Below are 25378 nucleotides of genomic sequence, written 5' to 3' on the forward strand. Positions count from 1 at the left end.
AGTATGAGGAAAGATTGAGAAGATGTAATTTGCAGAGTCTGGTGGACAGGAGGAAGAGGGGAGATATGATTGAGACCTTCAAGTTGGTAAGGGGTTGTTATAGGATCAATGCTGGAGAAGTTCTACAGAAAATAGTGGGAGATCGGGGGGGGGGGGGAACCAGAGGTCGTCCCTGGAAATTGTATAAAGAGGGTGTGATTAGGGGAGTAAGGGGCAAGTTTTTTTCGTGCAGAGTTGTGAATGATTGGAATGCCTTGCCTGAGAGTGTGGTGTCTGCAAGAAGTTTGAATGTGTTCATTGCATGGTATGATGTGCTGTGTGTGTGATAAAAAGACCTCCCAGATGAGTCTTTGACTCCATGAGGTCTTGGGGTAATAATAATAATAATAATAATAATAATAATATGAGCCAAAAATTTGCGCCTGATTTCTCAAAATGACCCAAAATCCCTTGAGATGACATCACGCATTCTCTGTTTTGGTCAGCATTCAAACACTTGGGGATCCACTTCACTGAGAGTTTCTGCATGTCCAGATGTTGGTGGATGATGACCCCAACTCATTCCCTGGATATCCGCAGAGTCTTTGCAATGTTTTGCTGGTATTCATCTCTCATCAAGGATCCTAGCATGTGCATTAATGTTTTCAGGTGGGATCAGTGTGGAAGGTCTTCCTGGACTGGTGGCATCTCTTGTCTGAAGATGCCCAGTTTTAAACTTGGCCACCTATCTGGCAACTGTTGGATATGCTCGGACATAAGTCCCCCAAAGTCTCACACAAAGTTTGGTGAATCTCAGTTGTGGATTTTTTTTACAGTATGAAAAACGTAATGATCGCCTGCTCCTTTGTGTCATTGAATTTCTTCAAAATCTCTGACATGTCTTCTTATATATACTAAAAGAAAAAGAACAAATTATTACCATTTGATGAGACATCAGGGCCGAAGGGTTTTAATATATATTCTTTCTTGTTGTTATATAAGTTGCTTTAATATCATTTTTGTTCTAGGTTTTATCAAAACTTTACAGTCCCCATTTGTAGAATTTTTTAAATCACAGGAGAAGGGCAGATCACTTAAAAAAATAACATGAGTAGATGAATCTTAAACATACACAAATGGTTTAGCAAAATTTTAGAGAAAAGGACAAAGCTAATAAAAAATAGCTTTGTCCTTTCATTCTTTCTGTCACATATAAAAAATATATCATTGCTTGCTTGCTTGCTCTTTGTACTCCTCATGTGCTGTCTCTACAAGCCTTTTTCTTTCAGATTGCATCCTTCACCTCTTCAGTTATCCATGTTACACCTACCTTATTTAATATATTGACCTTCAGAATACTCAGTTTTAAAAGAGGTATACCGTGAGTAGACATATCGATACAAAATAAATAACGAAAAAAACTCATGTAGAAAGATTATTTAATAGTATAATTTTCGCCTGTGTGTCACAGGCATCTTCAGTACATTAAGCTCAAAATTTTGTTTGAATTGTCAGTTAGTGTTTAATTTTGAGCTTAATGTACTGAAGATGCCTGTGACACACAGGTGAAAATTATACTATTAAATAATCTTTCTACGTGAGTTTTTTCCATTATTTATTTTGTATAGAATACACTCAGTCATTGCCTCTGCCAGATACTTCCTGAATAGAGACCAAACAACATAGATTTTTTATCCATCCAATTGCTCATTACATGATATCGCTGCAAGCCACTCCCTGAGTTTGTCATAATCACCTGCCTTATAGTTCCACATATAACTCTTTCTCAGAAAATGTCCTGATATGGCTGGCTACCACCCAAGTGATCACTTCATGGTCTCTTTTTTTCCAAATGGAAAAAGATGTGGCACTTCATTTACTAGAATATTTTCTGAAGAGATAATCAAATCGAAGACCCTTGATTCATGGGTGGCCTCTGTTACATACTGCTTAAGGTAGTCATCTCTTAAAAACTCAAGAAATTTTCATTCTCTTTGGTTCCTGATGCTGTCTCTTCACTCCAGCCTATATTACTATACTTGAAATCGCCCATAATGATCACTCTTTTCTTATTAGCCAGACCATTTTGTCTAAACATTTCCATTTCACTGACTTCCACATTACCAGGTCTATTGCAACACCTAAACATTTCATCCTACCCACCTCACTTCACACCATACTGCTTCAAAACTACTGTCAGTATTTGTTCCCTGCATCTCCAGCCTGGATGGCCAAAACTTCTTTGCCATTATCAATAACAGTCCTCCTCCCTTTTTGCTTTGTGTGTCTTCACGAAATACTACATATCCTTCCATCTCCATTCCTGTCAGAATGTCATCCTCATTCAATCATGTCTCACTTATACCAACAATTTTTGGGTGAATGAACTCTATCAATGCTACAATTTCATTTTCATTGTTTCGGATATTTCTAGCATTTGTAAACATACACGCTAGCTCATTTCTGTTTTTATAACAAGTCCCACTAACTCCACTTCTTAGATATGGCTCCTCCACACTCCCCCTGTCCATTCCTATCTATCATCATTGACATTACACCCCTCCCCAGACCTAAATGTCACCTCAACATCCTTGACTGCCTTAATCATTTCTTGTGCACTTACACATCTACTCCTGAAACCATCATCCACACTTTTCATGCAGTGTTCCCCTATCCACCCTGACCTTCCTCATTTCCCTGTCCACTCTGTGTTTTTTCTATCTCATTCTCTTAACTTGTGCCACTCACCTCTCCATTCACAATCTTGCCTATCTTACTCTACTGCTCTTCCCCCGCACCACTTGCTTCCTCAGATCTTACATTCACTTCAGTCATTCTCTCTCTCTCTCTTGCAGCAACAGTTTCCAACTGATTCACACCAAATCCATTCAAATGGATTTGGTGTGAGTCAGTTGGTGAGAAAAGAGTTCACAAAATGAATTCCTTTCTCCTCACACAACTCTGCTAGCATACATAATCTTCACTTCCCTTCTCAACTCATCATCATACCTGGGTAACACTGACCAATTTATCTATCACAGTGTTATCTTTCACTCTCCTTAAGAGACTCATGACATCCCTTCTTACATTTTTCTTGTTACCATTGAAATCATTCGTGCCAACTACCACTACCAACTCTTTTGCTGGTGTACTCCTCTTATCCAATGATTTAACTACACTGTTCATTCTACCTTCTGGAAAATAGGCCTGGTGCACCTTTTTTCTCACCACACCATTTATTGTTGAATCTCCATACACTGTTACTCTCAAATCATTCAATATTTCTTTGAAATCTTTTGTCCCATTCTTCCTTGCATTCCCATGCAAATCCATAATTCTCCTCATAGGTACAATCTCTTGCCTCATCTTTACCAACTCTGCTTTCATGTCTTCAATTAGTTTTTCAGTGCCATTTATGCAAATTGCATCTTTACTACCTTGAAAATCCACTATCTTACAACTCACTGCCACTAACTCACCACCATTTATGCACGCTGTCTTATAAATCAACATAACTCTTTGTCATTTTTATATGATGTCTTATCATTACCCTTTTCTTATTAGCCAGACCAATTTGCCTTAACATTTCCTTCTGCATTACCAGTCTTTATTGGTGAGTTGTAAGATAGTGGACGTGCAAGGTAATAAAGATAGTGGACAATTATCTAAAATTTAGACGACATATTGCCAAAATTGTGAGGACAACACAATGAAATCAAGCTGCAGAGGACACTGACTTGTAGAGGTAAGGAGATTCTGGTTCCATTGTATAAGGACTTGATCAGGCTACATATGGACTACAGTTCACAGATTTGGTCACCTGATTTTCAAAAGGATACAGAGATGTTGGAGAGGGTCCAGAGGCAATTGATGAAAATAATTTCTGATCTCTAGAATGTTGAATATGAACAAAGGTTGAGACGATGCAATCTGCAGAGTCTAGCAGATAGGAGGAAGAGGGACGATATGATAGACATGCAAGTTGGTAAGGGGTTGTTACAGGATTAATGTTCAAGAGATTTTTCATAAAATGGTGAGAGATTGAGGGAGAACAAGAAGTCATCCCTGAAAACTGTATAAGGAGGGTGTATGAACAAATGACCTGACCAGAAGTAGGTTTTTTGCGTGGAAAGTTGTGAATGATTGGAATGCATTGCATGGTGTCTGCAGAGAATTTGAATGTGTTTAAGGTAGAGTATGATGAGCTGTATATGACGAGGGACATCCTAGATGTGACTCCATGTGGTCTTCATATATTAATAATAATGGCTTTCAAAGGAGAAAACCAATAAGAAGTAAAATAATGATAGATAACAAAATATTAGAAAAAGCAAATACTTTCAAACACCAGATGTGATTTTCGTATGAAGATGAAAAAGATATAGATATTAAAATATTGAATTTTGTTAAAGTAAATGACATAATAAATAATATGCTTAATCCATCCTGTACAAAAACACACCAGAATTAGACTATATAACTTTCTGTCTAAGCCAACTTTATTACTCGGAAGTGAAACATGGACCATAAGAAAGAAAATCAAAAAGGATTCAAAGTATGAGAAATTTTCATTTGGATTTATTAGTGGACCATAGTTCTTTATAAATATATACAATCATCGACAAGTTTTGCCAGCATAAGTCAGTCTGGCATCTTCAGGACAAGAAATGGATACACTAATGTTAAATGATAAAAAAAGAATGAAGTAACAACAGTTAAATTAAATTTGAAATGACGTGTAACATCAAGAGCATGGAGCGTGGAGTCTCAGTCATTGTTTGTTGATTGCGTTTTATAGTTTTGTGCAAAGTTGAGTTCTGCTAAACATAGTGAATTTATTAAGCTTTTTCAAATGTCTTTTAGTATCATGCCTTGATTTCTGTTGAGGTTGTCTCCTGTCCGGAGTATCACTGCAGCTTCTTTAAAGATTCTACATCTGAAATCTTTTTCAATATATGGCATGGAGCCATTGTCCCAATCGATGGAGTGGTTCGAAATCGAGAAATGATGGGCTAATCCTGAGGTATCTGTGTTTGGCCTATATAATTCAGTCCACAGGAACATGAGATGTTATACACACCTGCATACTTGTAGAAGATGATGCTGTCCTTAGGAGATCTTAACATGTCTCGTGTAGTTTGAACAGGTTTGAAGGCAACCCTGATGTTGAAAGACCTCATGATTTTTGCTATTTTTGTTGAAACTGAGCCAGCATAAGGTGTAACAATGGACGATGTATACTGCATGACAGGAGGTTGTCGCCGTGGGTTGTTTCTATTGAGAATCTTTTGGATTATATTTTTCGGGTAACTATTTCTGACTCGAGTTTGAGATATGAGTGAGAGTTCATCAAGCAGATCTTTTTCTTCTGTGATGATATTTGTTGCTGTATTTTTAACCATATGTATAATGCTAAGTGTTTGTGCATGATAGTGAGTAGATTTAAAGTGAAGATAACGTCCAGTGTCTGTAGGTTTGCGGTAGATTGTGAGCTTGATTTGTCCATTCTCTTGTTTTTTTTATTAGTGTGTCAAGAAAAGGTAATTGATTGTTATTTTCCAAATCTAATATGAACTTCATTTTTTGGTGGAAAGAATTTATTTTTTGAAGGAACTCATGTAAGGCATGAATAATCTAGGTGGATATACAAAGCACAAGGTACGTTCCTTTGAAAAACTAAAATGCAAAAAAAGCAAGATTGCTTAACCATATAACCTTCTTTAAAAGATGCAGACAGTTTAATAGCATTCCTAAGTTCCTAATCATTAAAGAACAGATAAAATCTATAAGAGCAAAATGGATTTACTTTAAAACCTCTTTAGCCTTACCACGTGAAAAAATCCAGCATGTTAGATACATACTGAATAAAATAGACCTCAAATGCTTAGATCTTTTCGATGACATCTCTAATAACATAGATAATAACATTTGGAGCATAATTGACCACATGGTACAAAATAGTTACAACAAAGTTTTTCAATCTAGTCAAGAATCACAAATTAAAAAATTCGATAGACTTTACCAAAGGAAATGCAACTCTAGACCATGTCACCCGGATGATAAAGTTATTTTCAACCTTTTGGACTACACTCTTTCTAAACAGGAATCAGACATATTAAAAAAAGGTTTCAACTTTGCAATAACTCCAAATCACATCTCAAAAATAGATTTTATAAGCAACATTGAAAAAAGACTTTCTTCATTTTCAGAGGCGGTAGCAAATGACATAAAATTAAAAAGCACTCTACCTCAAAACCACCAAAACGTAATATTACCTCCTCTGAAAGAAGAGCGCTCTCAAAATTAAGAAAGAACAAAGAGATTATCATCCTAAAAGCAGACAAAGGCAACTCAACAGTTATTATGAATACCAAGGATTACATAATGAAGATCAGTGATTTAGTTTCTGACACGTCTACCTATCATATATTAGATGTAGATCCAACCATAAAAAAAACCACAAAGAGACCAGTCTCTCAATACATGATATAACTAGATGGCCTCTGGAATTACAGTGAAATCTAAAATCTCTACATCCATTATCACCACTTTATGAACTCTCTACCGTCCAGGTTCCACTCTGCCCGATTGTGGATGGTAGAAATTCTCCAACATACCTAATAGCCAAAAACCTAGCCGGTCTGTTGAAAGAGAAGATAAAGAAATCTGACTCTTTTATAATGAATTCTAAGCATTTCAGTGAAAGATTAAAAGGTATCAACATCTCAAATACAGACATACTTGCAAGCCTAGACGTAGTGTCATTATTCACAAACGTACCAGTTGAAGAAGTGATTAAGATCATAGAAAATCTCTATCCACACGACATTGCTTAACTTTTCTGCCATTGTCTCATATCAAACTACTTTAAAGTAAATAATATAATGTATGAACAACTTGATGGCTTAGTCATGGGCAGTCCCTTGTCACCACCTTGCATGGATCTGTTCATGGAAAAACTAGAAGCTGACATCCTATCCAAAATAAATCCGAAACCATTAGTCTGGTGAAGATACGTGGATGATGTCTTCATTATTTGGAAAGACTCAGAAAATGCCTTACATGAGTTCCTTCAAAAAATAAATTCTTTCCACCAAAAAATCAAGTTCATGTTAGAGTTAGAAAATAACAATCAATTACCTTTTCTGGACACGCTAATAAAAAAACAAGAGAATGGACAAATCAAGCTCACAATCTACTGCAAACATACAGACATTGGCGTTATCTTCACTTTAAATCTACTCACCATCATGCACAAAAACTTAGCATTATACATATGCTTAAAAATACAGCAACAAATATCATCACAGAAGAAAAAGATCTGCTTGATGAACTCTCACTCATATCTCAAACTCTAGTCATAAATGGTTACCTAAAAAATATAATCCAAAAGATTCTCAATAGAAACAACCCCCCACGGCGACAACCTCCAGTCATGCAGTATACATCGTCCACCGTCATATCTTATGCCAGCTCAATTTCAACAAAAACAGCAAAAATCATGAGGTCTTTCAACATCAGGGTTGCCTTCAAACCTATTTAAACTACACGAGACATGTTAAGATCTCCTAAGGACAGCATCGTCTTCTACAAGTACGCAGGTGTATATAACATCCCATGTTCGTGTGGACTGAATTATATAGGCAAAACATCACGAAGCCTAGAAAATCGAAAAAAAGAACATATAGGGGATGTGAACAACAACAGAACAGATACATCAGGATTAGCACATCATTTCTCGATTTCGAAGCACTCCATCGATTGGGACAACAGCTCCATGCCGTAGATTGAAGAAGATTTCAGATGTAGAAACTTTAAAGAAGCTGCAGTGGTACTCCGGACAGGAGACAATCTCAACAGAAATCAAGGCATGATACTAAAAGACATTTGGAAAAGCTTAATAAATTCACTATGTTTAGCAGAACTCAACTTTGCACAAAACTATAAAACGCAATCAACAAACAATGACTAAGACTCCATGCTCTTGATGTTACGCGTCATTTTAATTTCAATTTTAATTTAACTGTTGTTACTTCATTCTTTTTTTTGCATTTAACATTAGTGTACCCATTTCTTGTCCTGAAGAAGCCAGACAGACTTAAGCTGGCAAAACTTGTCAACAATTGTATATATTTATAAAGAACTATGGTCCACTAATAAATCCAAAAGAAAATTTCTCATACTTAGTGTAAAGGGACCAAATATTAACAGTTACAATGAAAGGATTCAAATATCAGAAATGAAGTTTCTCAGAAAAACAGCTGGATATTTGAAGTGGAACTATAAAACAAATGAAGAAATTTTACAATTCCTGTGTATAAAACCGATTAACCATTGTATAAGTAAATATAAACAAAAATTATTAGAACATCTAAATCGAATGGGCAATAATAGACTGCCAAAAATACCATACAGATATAAATATAAATACAGATAAAAATATAAATACTATACAGATATATATCTCTAAAGCTATACAGAGCTAAAGAGTTAATCAGCTTAGTAAGGGCTAAAGCTCTTACTAAGCTAATTAACTTTAGTCTTAACTCTGGTAAGGTCCCAAGGAAGTGGAAGGATGGTGATAAGATTCATTTTTCATAAAGGAGGCTTTAACACCAGTGCAGTAGAAAATTATAGGGAAATCACTGAGTTGGAAGTTGCGGTAAAAGTACACGAAAATTAAAGTTGGTTAAAGACAGAATCATGAATGGATATGATACTCTCTGGGGAGGAAGCATGGCTTTTTAATGTTTGTCTTACCTTTCCTAGTAAGAGTGACAGCTGAGTTGGACAAGGAGAATGGCTACAATAATATGTACAGATTTTTGCTGAGGCATTTGATAGGATAATGTTAGAAAATTTGAACATATTGGGATGGATATGAAACTGGTAATTTGGATACTAGAGTAGCTGATGGAGAGATACTAAAAAGTATGGAGGAGCAGAGTCCAGGTGGAAGCAAGAGACCAGTTATGTTCCACAAGAATAAGTGCCTCTGTAGGGCAATTGAAAGAATGACAGTATGATGCACCCTCTGATTTTAAAAGGTGAAGTTCAATTCTCATCATGATGAGAGGAATCTTTAGATGGGTTTTTTTCAATTGAAGGTGAGTTAGCTGATCTCATATGGAGGTAGCAGAGTTTTTTCCTCCCAGAAATTCAGGTTTTTCATCCCACATACAGACAAATAGGCCTAGAGTACACGTGCAATTTTCAGACAAAATAAATACTAGTAGTGGTGATGGGCAGTAGATGGCATTAGTGTAGATGATGATGATGGTAGTGGCACTTCGCTGTAGTTGGTTGATTAAGTGGTGGAGGCAGAGAGTTGTAGAGTAAGTGCCCTCCCTTGATGAGTCTTTGGACTCCTTGGAGGTGTCATGTAATAATAATAAGACTCTGAGCTTGGACTCGCCTTGTTTAAATTGTACACAAATAATATAGGAAATTATTTAAAGGGAGATATTCAGTTGTTTGCTAATGATACAAAGTTGGGTGATGGAGAGAGCTTGTAGGAGTGTGGAAAGTGGTTGAACCATGGAATGCATTGCCTGATAGAGTGGTGAGAGCACAATCAGTCAATGAGTTCAAGAAGTGGTATTATAGACTTTGGTGTTTTCTAGAGTGGGAGTTCTTTCACTTGGCTATGCCAGAAATTATATACTTGGTTTAATCCTTTATCCAAGTGTAAGCAAACAAAGTTTGTACCTGAAGTATATTTTCAGGACTGGGGCATCCCGTGGAAAAGGTGGTATAACTTCTCATCACTTGCCTTAGTATCCCATAATGCAAAGCACATCTCCTTGTGGACATGTATAATGCTATGCATTAAGGGAAGGGTCACTACCCAGACCGGTTTCGACCTTTATTGAGGTCTCATCAGTGGGAACCAGACCCAGAGGTGGTAATACTAACTTGGAAGTAATGGAGAAGTCATATTTCCATATACCCAGGGCCGGCATGACCATTTAGGCAAACTAGGCAACCGCCTAGGGTGCAAAACTTCAAGCTATACTTTATTCATACTTTACTAAAATATCAAAATTAAATAGTGATATATGATTTAGGTATCGATTTTTTTCCTTATCCCTCACACAATTTTACTATTTAACTCTTCGTTCTTTTTTGTTCCTTACCTAAATGATTTGAACTTACTGCTATTTAAAATTCAGTTAAAATAAATATTTTAAAACGTTAACATTTTAAAATATTAAATTTTGGTATTTTATAACTTTTTTTTTTTATGGAATTATAAAAGAGAATTTTAAAATTAATTAAAAAAGAAAATAAAAAAAAGCCCTATTAATTTAACCTGAAAGACAATTTTATTTTGTTTAATGTCAATTAGAAACATTTTAGTTTATGAAATAAGAGGCATAACTTGTGAAATAAGGGGCGCACTTGTAAACTTTGCCTAGGGTGCAAAATAACCTGCCACCGACAGTGCATATACCAGTTGCCAAAAGGTGTCACACATTATTAAAATTCTCTGGATTAGAGATAAGTTGATGGAAGTTTTTTCACTTGGCTATGCTACCAATTATATATTTGGTTTAATCCTTTATCCAAGTGTAAGCAAACAAAGTTTGTGCCTGAATTATATTCTCAAGACTGGGGCAATTTGTGGCAAAGGTGGTATAACTTCTCATCACTTGCCTCAGTATCCCATAATGCAAAGCACATCTCCTTGCAGACATGTATAATGCTATGCATTAAGGGAAGAGTCACTACCCAGATCAGTTTCGACCTTTATTGAGGTCTCATCAGTGGGAGCCAGACCCAGCCAAGTGAAAAAAACTTCCAACTTATCTTTAATCCAGAGAATTTTAATAATAAGATGTGACACTTTTTGGCAACTGGTATACAGAAATATGACTTCTCCATTACTTCCAACTTAGTATCACCCCCTCTGAGTCTGGCTGTCACTGATAAGACCTCAATGAAGGGTCACTATCAGTGTGGGAAGTGACTCTTCCCTTAATTCATAGCATTATAAATGTCTGCAAGGAGATGTGCTTTGCATTATGGGATACTAAGGCAAGTGATGAGAAGTTATGCTTATATGTATATAGTGTGCAGTATCCAAGAGTTGCCTTAGTCCTGAAAATATACTTCAGGCGCAAACTTTGTTTGCTTACACTTGGATAAAGGATTAAATCAAATATATAATTTCTAGGGTGGGATTCCCAAAATGAGTCTTTTGACACCATGGAGACCTGAATCATCATAATAATAATAATATAAAATAGGATAAAGAATTGGTGCGGTGCCATGGTAAGATACTACATGGAATGAATGTTATTAGTGCATGGGAAGCAATCAAGGATTGTTTGAGTGAGGCAGTATCAGAGTGCACACCTAAGATCAGGACAGTGTTTCTCAACCTTTTCTGGATCATGCCCCACTTCAATGTCTCAAAGATTTTGATGGCCCCCCTTCCCCTAGCATAATAGTCAGCCAAATTCTGAAAAAGTATAATATAAATGTGTACATGTACATTTTCTAATTGCCCCCCAAAATATTCAAATTGCTCCACATTGAGAAACACTGGGTTAGGAGCATAAACTGTGTAAGGATTAAGTGGATGAGTAGCAATATAATAGAAAGCATTGTGGAAGGAATATAAACAAAAAGGTGATCAGCACGCTCATGAGAAACATAAAGCACAACCAACAAGGGTAACTAGTATAGTAAGGAAGGCTAAATCAGATTTTGAAAGAAAATTAGCTAAGCAGGCCAAAGTAAATCCAAAAGAGTTTTTTCACATAGCAAGTAAGATAAAGAATGATTATAAAAAGATTACTTTTCTCGGCACTGATAGTAGGAAAGTGATAGAAGCAGAAGAAATAGTTCAGTTACTAAGTGATCACTTTGCAAGGGTATATCGTCCAGGTGGTGATTTTGCAGTTACTGAGGTGACAGACTGATGTGAGAATTGAGGTTAATGAACTCAGTATATTAAAATATATCAATGTGAATACAACAGTGGGCCTGGATGGTATGAGATTGTGAAAGTGAATTAGCAGTGCCTCTTCTGAAGTTGTTTAATGTAAGTCTCAGCTCTTGCAAGGTTCCACAGGAATGAAAAGAGGATAAGATAGTTCCATTACATAAAGGTGGTTCCTAAACAGAAGCAGCAAATTACAGACCGATCAGTATTTCTGGAGTGGTGGTTAAAATATTGGAAAAGTTGGTTAAAAAGTAACATTCAGAAGTGGGTGCACAGGAATATAGTGGACATTCACATTTGATAATACGGTGAAATTACTATGGAATTAGATAAAGGAAATGGCTATGCCATGATACTGCTGGACTTCACAAGGAAAACTATTGCATAAGTTGGAGCAAATGGGAATGGATATGTGGCTGAGTTGCATGGATAGGGATGACTGATGGATATGTGGCTGAGTTGCATGGATAGGGGTGACTGATGGATATCAGAGGTTGGCGTATGGTGGAATGAAATCAAGGTGACTAGTACAGTATACCTAGAGCTATTCATTTGTTTGCTGATGATTCAAAACTGGGGAAGGCAATAGTTGATGAAGGTGATGTAGATATCTTACAGGATGATTTAAATAAAATGGCAGTATGGGTAAAGGATAATGGTTGTCAATTTAAAATGTAAGGTAATGCACTTTTGGATGAAAGATGACATGCTTCGTAACAGCAGAAAGGGAAATGGCCCCAGTCCAGCATGGAGAGATCACATCGAGTGAGTGGTATCAGTGGAACTAGCTGTAGATCCAGAAATGAGTTGTTGTGTTTGTATACCAATGCTAGAAGTATAAGAAACAAGGCGGATGAAATGGTTGCACTAATTGCGTCTGTGCACCCAGAGATTGTCGGAATAAGTGAGACATGGTTAGATGAGGATAACATCCTGACAGGAATAGAGATGGAAAGGTATGATGTGTTTCGTGAGGATAGAAGGGGTAAAAAGGGAAGGGGAGTGTTATTGATGATAGAGAAAGAGTTATGTCCATACAAGGTAGAGATGCAAGAGAGAAATGGAGCCAGTGGTTTTGAAGCAGTATGGTGTGAGATAGAGGTGAATAGAATCAAATACTTGGTGGGATATTGTTATAGACCTGGTAATGTGGATGGTGGTGATAGTGAAATGTATAGTCAAATAAGCCAAGCAAATAAGAAAAGGGTGATCATTATGGGTGATTTTAATTATGGCAATATAGACTGGAATGAAGAGATAGTAACTGTAAGTAAAGAAAATGAGTTTCTTGAGTTTTTGAGGGATAACTACCTCAGTCAGTATGTAACAGAGGGCACACGAGGATTAAGGGTCTTGGATTTGGTCATCTCATCAGTGGATGTAATTAAAAATGAGGTGTCAAATCATCCACCAATTGGCGAGAGTGAACATGAGGTGATTACCAGCAGTGTAAGGACCCCTCTGAGAAAAGAGTATATGTGGAACTACAAGGCGGGGGGGGGGGGGTGATTATGAAGAGCTCAGGAGACAGCTTGCAGGTGTAGCATGGAATGAGGAGTTAGTTGGAAAAGAGATCAATGCAGCGTGGGGGATTTTCAAAAACTATCTAGTAGATGCAATGTCTAAATGTATTCCAAGGGTGAGAAGGTTAAATAAGGTAGGTGTGAGATGGATGAATAAAGAGATTAAGCATGCAATACAGAGAAAAAGGGCATTGTGGAGGCAGCATAAGAGAAGTGGAAGTAACCAATTTCATGAGGTCTACAAAGACCAGGCAAGGAGGGTGACTTGGCTGGTGAGAGTAGCTAAAGAGAGGTATGAACAGCAGTTACCTAATGAAGCCAAAAAGAATCCTAGGGAGTTCTTTCTATATGTAGCCAGCAAAAGAAAGAATGATTATGGAAGGATGACATTGATTGGAGGAAATGGTATAAAGACAGCTGTTGCAGAATGTGTGGTGGAGATACTTCATGAGCAGTTCATAAAGATCTTTCAATGTTGTGAATGTGACTTCATGGAGAAATTAAGAGCAGTTGATGATGGGGAGGAGAGACTGACTGTAAGTGAGCAAGAGGTGTTTGGGGAGTTGAGTAAACTACATGTAAATAAGGCTGTGGGACTTGATAATATATCACCGCATATTCTGACGGAATGTGCCAGAGAGTTGACACCTGCTTTGACATATTTTTTTAATACGAGTCTTGCACTTGGTCAAGTCCCTAAAGAGTGGAAGGAGGACAAGATTGTGCCACTTCATAAAGGAGGTGATCGAACTCAAGCATCAAACTATAGGCCTATCTGTGTGTCAGGTGTTGTGGTTAAGTTGTTGGAGAAGCTTGTGAGAACTAGAATCCAGAGTTGGGTTGACAACAATGGTATAATCTTTGATGGACAGCATGGATTTGGTAAAGGGAGGTCATGTTTTAGTAATCTACTTACTTATTACAATAAAGTGACTGCTTCCTTGGACAGAGGAGAAGGATACACAGTAATATACTTGGATTTCGCAAAAGCTTTTGATAGAGTACCTCATGATAAGTTGACAGTCAAACTAGAGCAGATGGGGTTGGATATTAGATTAGTGCATTGGATTGGAGACTGGCTATCTGATAGATATCAACAAGTTGTGTATAGGGGTGCAATATCCAGAAAAAGGAAAGTCACTAGTGGAGTGCCTCAGGGATCTGTTTTAGGGCTGTTACTATTTAACTTGTATATTAATGATATTGGCGAAGATTTGGATGGAGATATTCAGTTGTTTGCAGATGATGCAAAGTTGGGACGAACTATAAAGAGTAGTGAAGATGTTGTGGCCTTGCAAGAAGACGTGAATAAATTGAGTGATTGGGCACGCAAATGGGGATGTGAGTTCAATGCTGCAAAATGTAAGGTTTTAAAATTTGGAAAACAAAGATGGGATGCAGAATTTATGCTTGGTGAGAATATATTGTTGGAAGTAGAGGAAATAAGATATCTGGGGGTGATAGTGGATAATGATCTAAAATTTAGGGGACACATCGCCAAAATTGTGAAGACAACACAAAGACTTCTGGGAATGATGTGGAGGACACTGACGTGTAGAAGTAGGGAGATTCTTGTTCCATTGTATAAGGCTTTGATTAGGCCACACATGGTTGTGCCCAGATTTGGTCACCTGGTTTTCAGAAGGATGAAGAGATGTTGGAAAGGGTCCAAAGGCGACTGACCAAGGTTTTCTGACCTCTGGAATGTCGAGTATGAGGAAAGATTGAAAAGATGTAATTTGCAGAGTCTAGTGGAGAGAAGGAAGAGGGGAGATATGATAGAGACCTACAAGTTGGTAAGGGGTTGTTATAGGATCAATGGTGGAGGAGTTCTACAGAGAATAGTGGGAGATCAGGGGAGAACCAGAGGTCATCCCTGGAAACTGTATAAAGAGGGTGTGAGTAGGGGAGTGAAAGGCAGGTTTTTTCGTGCAGATGTTGCGAGTGATTATAATGCCTTGCCTGAGAGTGTGGTGTCTGCAAGGAGTTTGAATGTGTTTAAGACGCGGTATGATGAGATGTGTGTGAGATAAAAGGACCTCCTAGATGAGTCTTTGACTCCATGAGGTCTTGTTTAATAATAATAATAATGATGATGATGGTTCCAGTTGAAGGAAACTGATGAGGCTAGGGATCTAGGAGTGATGGTGGACAGAGATTTGAAATTCAGAGGACATATTTCAAGAATTAGCAAAATAGTTCAGAGGATTAAATGAATTTTGAAGAACACACTGACAAGTAAAGATAGAGGGGATTATTGACTTCTTTATAAGGCTATGATTCTGCCATATGTGTACAGATTTGATCATCTGAGTTTTTTGGGGATCAGGAGGAGATATAGAGGATTCAGAGACAAGTGACCAAGCTGATGACAAATCTATGGAATGTTCCCTATGAGGACAGATTGAAGGTGTGTAGGTTGAGATGCAGAGGAAAGGGGATATCATAGAAACGTAAAAGTTACTAAAGCGATTCTATAAGATTAATACAAAAGACAATTTTCAATATATTGGGAGTAGGGAGAAAACAAGGAGTCACACTTCGCAGTTATCTAAGAGTGTGGTTAGTAAGGGTGTGCAGACAGTTCTTTACTTGGAGAGTGGTAATGAGTGGAATGGATTGTCACACGTGATTGTGAGTGCCACAACAGTAAATGTGTTTAATGAGATATATGATAGGTATTGTGTTAATGGATAGTGTGGGACTCCCATGATAAGTCTGATTCCATGGAGTATACATATAAATATAAATAATAAAAGTTGGATCAGTGACTGGCTGTCAGATAGGTATCAGAAAGTTGTATATAGGATGCAGTATCCTGAAAGAGGTCACCAGTGGTGTGCTGCAGAGGTCAGTTTTGGGACCACTGTTGTTCAGTTTGTATATTAATGATATTGGGATGGGTTTAACTGGTGATATGCAGTTGTTAGCAGATGATGCAAAATTGTGGAGAGCAATGTAGAGTCAACAGATGTTATGGCCTTATAGGAGAACTCGAATAGATTGCATGAATGGGCAGGTAAGTGGAGCTGTCGCTTCAATATTGCAAAGTGTAAGGCTTGAGATTTGGTAACCAACGATGAAGTGACAGCTCCACTTGCAAAGTATACTTGGTTAGGAAATTTAAAGAAGGTAGAGGAGATGAGAGATCTGGGAGTGGTGGTGGACAAGGACATCACATCAGATAATCATAATGATGTGGAAGACCCTGACATGCAGAAATAAAGAGGTAATGATGTCATTGTATAAGGCCTTGATCAGGCCTCATCTGGATTATTATGCACACATTTGGTCACCGGGTTTTCATAATGAGGAGGATATGTTAGAAAGGATCCAGATAAGATTCACAAAGGTGGTCAGTGGTCTTTGGAATGTGAACAGAATTAGAGAATGTAAACTGCAAAGCTTGAATAGGAGGAGGATATGATTGAGATATGATAGAGAGAAATAGAGGCCATCCTTGGAAACTATATAAGGAGGGTATGAGCAGAGGAGTGAGTAGAAGGTCCTTTGCATGGAGAGTGGAATGCATTGCCTGAGTGTGTTGTGCATGTATACACGTTGAATCAGTTCATGGTATGGTTGGATGAGCTTCGTGTGTGATAATGTGTACCTCCCATGATGAGAGTCTGACTCCATGGAAGTTAAATGTTAATAATAATTTCTGTACATACATGCACTCATTTGTCTCAATCTGACTACATATTCCTGACACAAAAGAAATTTTTCAATTTCTTTTGTGTCAGTCTTATAAAATGCCTTTAGTTTATTTTATTTTGTACTTTCAACTACTCACAGAACAACATCCTTTCTAAGCATCTAACTCCAAAACTGTTCAAATGTCATCCATTAATAAAATTAATTTTCCTTTTGTCCATGAAATTCATTCTATTTTTCTATAAACTATACACCATTCCTCCTGCATGATTTTATTGATTCATATGCAATTATCGCCCATCTTCTCAGCAGACTCAAAATCTTTATTTTTTTTGCTCTTCTTTTTAGCTGTTATCAGCAACTCTTTCATATTTGCATATTTTCTCTAATTTTTTTATTTATTTTATTAATTTTTTTATGTGGCTACCACCTGCGAAACGTTATTAGTAAATCTACTAATGTACTAGATTACTAATAAATCTAGATTTACCAGATTTATTAGTAAATCTAGTATTTTTGTCTATTTTTATCAATTTATATATATATATATTTTTTTTTTTCTTTCTTTTTTTTTTGTATTTTTCATTTATTTTTTATATAGTCTGGACCCTGCTCAAGAGACCAAACATGGCTGTTTTCAAGCAACTCCACGCCCTCCAATAAGCAGGGCAGTGATCACCTACACCAGATGACCAAATTCATCTCCCACCCAAAGATAATCACAAACATTCATGGTAAAATTCGAATTCTCAGCCTTTTGGCTGGAGAGTGGACATGCCAACTATTTGTCAACCAGGCGAACTAATTGCATATTTCTCACACTTCAAATCATTTGTGAAAGCCAAAACAAGCAATTCTTGCACTTCTCCCCTCTGCAAGCTAACAGCTTCACTAACATCCTTGATCTTTGTACCTGGGACATATGCTTTTGTCACTTTCTCATTAAATATACTTCTTATTATCAGATCTCTATACAATACCTTCTTCTTATTTCCAATTTCTCAAACTTTTATATTTTTCCCATTCACTCATCTATTTCTTTCCTGATGTATCATTTTTCCAGTTGCTTCAGCTCCATTTTATGGCATCCTGTAAAGGATGCCATAAGTGTGTTATTTAGCTCTTTACTAACATTTCATCATGCACATTACTTTCAGCCACTTATTTCATGCTCTCATTCATATTTCACTCACTATTGATCACTCCTTCCACATTCTCTACAACATTCTCTTTCTCTATCTCTCGTTATATCATTAATATTAGTCACTTCATTCTCTCACTTTCCATGACTCACATTCTTTCACTTGCAGACAAAACATTCATGACACACTCTTTCTTTCGTACCATAAAGCATTCACTCTTGACAATGAATACATACACTATATCATACAAAATATCTCACGCTGAATGCAGTGAACAGGAAGTCTTGACTACTGTTTTCTTTATATGCATTACTTGTGCCATGAAAAACACTTTCTGAATGATATCATATATTAAATTTCACAACACACAAAAACAAAAACACACACACACCCTTAACTTTACAGTCTCGACAAAGTAAAATACTATAAAAATAATTACTAAAATTATTAATATTCACTAAACTAAATAAAAGACTTATCTGTAAGCCATGTGAACACCTACTATACACTGCATTAACTACATTTCCAGATTACATTTCCATTCCAAATCCCCAGAATTTGAAGGGGATAAATTAACTGTTAAAAGGGTACAGGCAGATAACAAAGATGGTTTCAGGACTGTACAATAGAAGAAGGAGAGTTGATATGATCGAGACTTTTAAACTGTTGAGAGGCAGTTACAAGGTGGACATTAGGGAGTTATTTCACTTGGTGGAACAGTGAAAAGGAGCGATGAACAAAGGAGCCATCCCTGGAAGTTATGAAAGGAGCTGTGAGCAAGAGGGTGAGGAGTAGTTTCTTTGCTTGAAGGGTGGTTGAACAGTGGAATACACTGCCTGAGAGAGTGGTGAGAGCAAGAATGGTCAATAAGTTCAAGGAGTGGTATGATAGACTTTGTGTTTCCTAAGAAGGACCTCCCACGATGAGTCTCTTGACTCCATGGAGGCCTGAATACTAATACTACTAATAATAATAATTAACACCACTTGCAATTTTTACATGTAGTGTACCTGAGCAAATTGTGTATGACAAGATGTGATGTATGCGTAATCTGAATAATGATAGTTTTATAAAATCTGGTAAAAAGTCTGAGTTCTATGTTGTTTGATTTAATGAGATAGCATAAGACGAGTGTTAATACTGTAATCAGTTGCATGAGAACTGCAAAGAGCAGATTGGAAAGGTGACTTGCTTGGTAAGGAGAGCAAAAAGTGAAGTATGAGCAGCAGTTTGCTAACGAGGCCAAAAAAAAAAAAAAAAAATCCCACAGAATCCTCTTGCCATGTGGTCAGCAGAAAAGAGAATGATTATGGAAGTATGATATCAGTTTCTAAACTGAATTAGTTCTGAATATATATTCAATGTGAATAAGACATTTTATGCTTCAAAAAATACTAGACATATCATCAAAGGATGTATTTCTACATAATCTCAAATAAATATTTTGTGAGAATAATACACATTAGCACATGTTACAGATAACATTAATATCATGACCATAAACAATAAATGCCTATGAAACTTACCATCGATACCCCCTCGTATAAGCGAATAAGTACCAAATGCATCTAATCCTTGAATATCATCAAACTTATAATATGTTGGACATAACGAAGAATTCCAATATCCATTACCGAAATATCGCTTAAATCCCTCACTTCCAAGAGATACTGCTGACATTGCTATAATATCTGTAAACAAAAATAATAATTCAATTGATTTCATTATTACTCAGAATTTAAAATGAACCTTAGTCATATTAGAATCTTCAAAACAAAATTTAAAATAATATTTGTACCCACTTAAAACCAAACAAATAAGATTGCTTATTTGTCTAATTATGGATGAAATATAATTAATTATTAATTAAAATTGGCTCAGTGCACACTAAAAAAAGAAAAAAAATGACAAACAAATTCGTTGTCAATCCATTTTCCTTTCAGTTTTTTTATTTTTCTTTCTTTCATTTTTTATTTTTTAATATGTCTTTTTCAATGGATATACTTAGTTTCATATTACATGAGGATCATTTATTACAGGAACAAAATATTTCATTTTTGAATATCTCTTCATTTATAGTTATCTATCTGTCAAATGACCAAACAAACCTTCAATTAAAGACCCTTAAATGGGTTAGTGTGCCTAATTTCTGATACAGTACCAAATAATTTTATTTTCAGCTATCTAACCTTTCAATTATTATTGATGTTTATTATTACCAACATACCTCAATGGAGTCAAGAGACTCACTTTCACACAAAAGCATTGTCAAATCGCGCCAAATCAATTCACAGTTTCTGCCCTCACCAACCACTCTCCATGCAAAGAATCCTCTCCAAAACAGGCAATATACATATCTACAAACACTATCTTGTTCCACCTATATATATATATATATATATATTGTTAGCTCTAGAATAAGGGTCCTATCAAATTTTGAGCCATTCTTCTATAATCTAACAAGAAGAGACAAAATTATGCAAAGATATGCCTGTATTTTCAAGAAAAGGAGATGATAAACACTTCCTGTAGGAAAAGGCATGTCACAGTCTAGTTAGAAAAGGATATTAAAATTAAAATTATAATATATGATTAAATAAAATAAAAACATGGAAAGTGTAGAAAAAAAAAGAATTGTGAAAGTATTATAGTCAAATTCTATTATTATTATTATTATTACGGGTATCTCCATGGAGTCAGTAGACTCATCGCGGGAGACCCAAACTAGCAAAACAATATCTGTCATATCTCTTCTTGAATTCATTTACAGATGAAGAGCTCACAACTAAGTCAGGCAATGAATTCCACTCATTCACCACCCTCCAGGCAAAAAACCTTGTTCTGACACCTTTGTTAACCACACTCTTCTTTAATTTCCAGAGATGACCCCTTGTTCTTCCATCACTATCACACAGCTGAAACATTTCCCCTGCATCAATCCTATAAAAACCTTTTAGTAATTTGAATGTTTCTATCATATCCTCTCTTCTTCGCCTATCAACCAATCTCTGCAATCCACAAACTCTTGATCTTTCAATGTAGGGAGCATTTTTTATATCACTCACCAACTTGGTCACTCTTCTCTGAACCCTCTCCACAGCCTCCTCATCTCCAAGGAATCCAGGTGACCAGACCTGAGCACAGTAATCCAAATGTGGAAGTATCAATGCTTTATAAAGGGGAATAATAACCTCTTTATCCCTGGATGTCAGTGTGTTCCTCAACAACCAAGTAATCCTATGTGCAATCTTGGACACCTTAGCAATGTGTCCTCTGAACTTCATCTCCCTATCTACCAATACCCCTAAGTCCCTAGCCTCATCAATCTCTTGGAGTACCTTTCCATCGATGTAGTACACAGCTGGTAATCTTTTAATCCCAAAATGCATGACTTTACACTTTTCCACATTGAACTGACATCCATTATCTTTTGCCCATTTTACCAGCTTATTTAAATCCTCCTGCAAACTTTCAACATCAGCTTGATTTTTTATTGCACTACACAACTTTGCATCATCAGCAAACAACTGAATATCTCCCTTTAAGCCATTTCCTATATCATTTATATACAAATTAAACAACACTGGCCCAAGCACAGAGCCCTGAGGCACACCACTGGTCACCTGCCTCATTTTGGACTCGGCTCCTCCATACACCACCTTATGGTATCTCTCCCTGAGCCATTCTCCTATCCATATCACCAATTTAATATCCATTCCCATCTGCTCCAATTTGCGTAACAGTGTTCTATGGGGTATCCTGTCAAAAGCCTTAGCAAAATCCAGAAGTACCACTGTATAGCCAGTTCCTTTGTCCAACTCAGATGTTATTCTATTATGAATAGTTAATAGATTGCTAAGGCAGGATCTACCTTTAACAAAACCATGTTGGCCTCTATAGAGTATCATATCCTGATCCACCCATTCTTGAATTTTGTCTTTAACCAACTTTTCCAATACTTTTACCACTACTCCTGAGATGGTGATTGGTCTGTAATTCAATACTGCAGTTTTAGAGCCACCCTTATGCAAAGGAACCACTTTGCCTAACTTCCACTCCCTAGGGACCATACCAGAGTTCAAACTTAAGTTAAATATCCAGGTGAGAGGGGTTGACAATTCATTTGCACATTCACGCAACACCCGAGCTGATATTCCATCTAAGCCTACCGCAGTGTTTGCATTTAAGCTTTGCAATATATTTAAGACCTCTGATTCTTTAGCTTCAATTCTCACATTAGGTATTGCTGTAGGTATAGAGATATCCTCACTTGGGTGATAGACTTTTGAAAAGTGATCACTCAGTAACTCGACTATTACATCTGATTTTGTCACCTCAATACCATCAGCACCCACTAAGGTTATCCTTCCGAAGTCATTCTTCCTCTTACTTGCCACATAGCGGAAGAACTCTTTGGGATTACCCTTGATCTCTTTGGCTAAGGTCTTCTCATAATCTGATTTAGCTTTTCTTACTATGCTGGTAACCTTCCTAGCTTGAGCCTTGTACTGCTCATGGGTGTCCTGATCGCCTTTCTCCTTGTAAATTCTACATAACATTTTCTTTTTTTGCAGTTCAAGCTTGATACTACTGCTCATCCATCTAATGTCTGCCTTGTTTGACCTCCTAACCATGGGGACACAATCTGATATTGCTTTCCTCAGATACCCGCTGATTTTATCCCAAGCACTGCTAACATCTTTCCCTTGCAATATGTTCTGCCATGGGATGGCTGCAAGCTCAATCTGAAGCTTGTTATAATTGCCTAACCTGTAGTTCCGTACATACCCCTTCTTAATAGAAAAATCCACAGATTTTGCAACCTCCCAAGTCAATACCACATGATCGCTTTCACCAACTGGAGGTAACGAGGACACCTTACTTATGCATATAACCTCTGAACCAATAACCAGGTCCAACACTCTCACACCACGTGTCCCTTCAGTTACGTGCTGTTTCAAGTAATTATCTCGTAGAAGATGTATGAATTCCATTTCCTTTTTGCTACGTGATATTTCCTCCTTCCAATTGATATCACCGTAATTAAAATCCCCCATAATAATCACCAAGCCTTCACTCATTGCACTAAGTTGCTGATGGATGAATTCAATATCTCCCCCCATATTTGGGGGGAGATATTGAATTCATCTCATTTATTCCCATATTGAATATGGGAATAAATGAGAATTTATTCCCACATTGTATCTCATATATCTCATAAATTAAATAATTGCTTTTTTATATGTTCATCGTAGGTACTTCCCGAATATTTCGGTGCAACATCTCCTAAAGATATTGAAATGTTTCGATTTCAGATCAATGATTAAGTGAATTAATTACAATATCTTCACTTCCATACACTCAAGCCAACATCTAGAAAAAAATCAAGCCAAGCGTCATTACAACTGAAGACAGCAACCATCAATATAACGATTATTAATGGAAAGGAAGCAGAAGAACTGGGCAAATACCACTTGGATATAAATGGAATCACTGAAAGAAAGAAGACAAATTCAGAGGAGTTCTTTCTATATAATAAGTATAGGATATTATACTCGCGATATAACGATCCAAAAAAAGGATGGTGTAGCGATAGTATTCAACATTAAACAAGAACATAAACATTTTAATTTAAAGGCAATTTTAATTACTGTTATTAGAGCAAATTCTAACTGTGTGCTTATAGACCGAAAGCATGTTCTAAGGAAAAGGTGAAGAAAATTTCTTGTAATAATAGAAGGCATCCGACATGAAGAAAATGGGAAAAGGTTGTCATTGTTGGAGACGTGAATATCAGAGTAGGAAATGTGTCTCCAGGTGTATACGAAAAAAAAAATATTTAGAAAAAATCTGGAGAAAACGGCAAAGCTAATGATATGTTATTTGGTGGACTTCTGATCAAGACGTGGTCGTTTCATAAGGAGAAATAAGAAGATCTCAGGATCTAAGACATTGTTGATACTGATATCTTCAACCTGGTGGTTCAGAATACGAGAGTATGCAAAGGATTTGAAATTGGAAGGACTTGAACAAATCAAACGTCAGAATCAAAGTAGCATACCCTGAAAAAAAACATCGATTGATCAGCTAGGAACACAGGTGCTGCATTTGCTTCCAGGATAGAAAAATAACAATGACATTGTAGACACAAAATGTTAAAGCAATTGTTCAAAAGAAGAAAGACTACCAAAAGTGTATATATATATATATATATATATATATATATATATCAAGAATGTGACAAAAGGTTCTGGTGGATGTGCAAAAGCTTAGAAATGGAGGAAGGAAAATGTCGTAAAAGAAATCAAAGATGGTAAAGTTACACAAAATGAAGAGAAGGATATCCGAGATTGTCTGGAGTAATTACGTTGAAAGACTGTTAATTGAAATAATCGAACTCTTCGAGAAGAAATTTCTCAAGGGGAAATTCAAACAAAAATACTTATCAATAATGAAATAGAAAAAGCCAATAAAAATTTGAAATGTTGAAAGGCAACTTGAATTTATGATTTTCCAGCCAGTAATCTTTATATATGGAGGTATAAATGGTTGCAGCGACCACGTTACTTACTTCAGAGGGGCTGGTCAGAGAAGGTCGAATTTCATATAATGGGAGAGGGTTCTCAATAGTACCTATCTTTAAAAAAATGGAATTAAGCTGAATGTAAGAAGTACAGAGGAATTTCTCTAATAAGCCTTCCAAAATGATAAATTTAAATAGCATTTAAATTTATCATTTTACAGATGAAACTGAATCTTTGAATACAAGTATGCTAAATCCAATCATTTATGCAATTATTTTGATTAAAGCTTCCTTGTTCCTGTGAGAAAAAAAATATATCCTTCATTGGAATTTTGTACTTGTTTGGGTTAGTTTCATATCTTAGTGTGAAAGTTAGTGGATTGAATAAATTGGGAGCTAAATAAGTACAGGGTGTTCGGGATAAATTTGACAGTTTCGTAAGGAAAAAGAAAATCTTCTTTGTATCTATTAAATTTAATGAATTGACAAAAAAACATTACAGGCAGAGTTAATTACAATACTATCAACAAGATTTACTCAAAATAACCACCATTAGCATCGATCACAGCTTCAATTCTGCTTCGGAACCTCGAACAAGCTGATG

At 36.4% G+C, this 25378-nt stretch overlaps 1 protein-coding gene across 1 annotated transcript in view; it reads right to left on the bottom strand.

Moving 5' to 3' along the window:
- The window catches only part of LOC150093385 (uncharacterized), a 334426-nt gene that overhangs the window by 231550 nt on the left and 77498 nt on the right, over positions 1 to 25378 (bottom strand). Inside the window, exon 6 of the mRNA XM_090414082.1 lies at positions 19778 to 19942. Within this exon, the coding sequence (XP_090270208.1) occupies positions 19778 to 19942 (165 nt within the window). The remainder of the gene's footprint in view (positions 1 to 19777; positions 19943 to 25378) is intronic.

Source organism: Typopeltis vanoorti, chromosome 24 (assembly GCF_054136105.1).
Source record: "Typopeltis vanoorti isolate ZY-2024b chromosome 24, IOZ_Tvanoo_1.0, whole genome shotgun sequence".
NCBI lineage: Eukaryota > Metazoa > Arthropoda > Arachnida > Uropygi > Thelyphonidae > Typopeltis > Typopeltis vanoorti.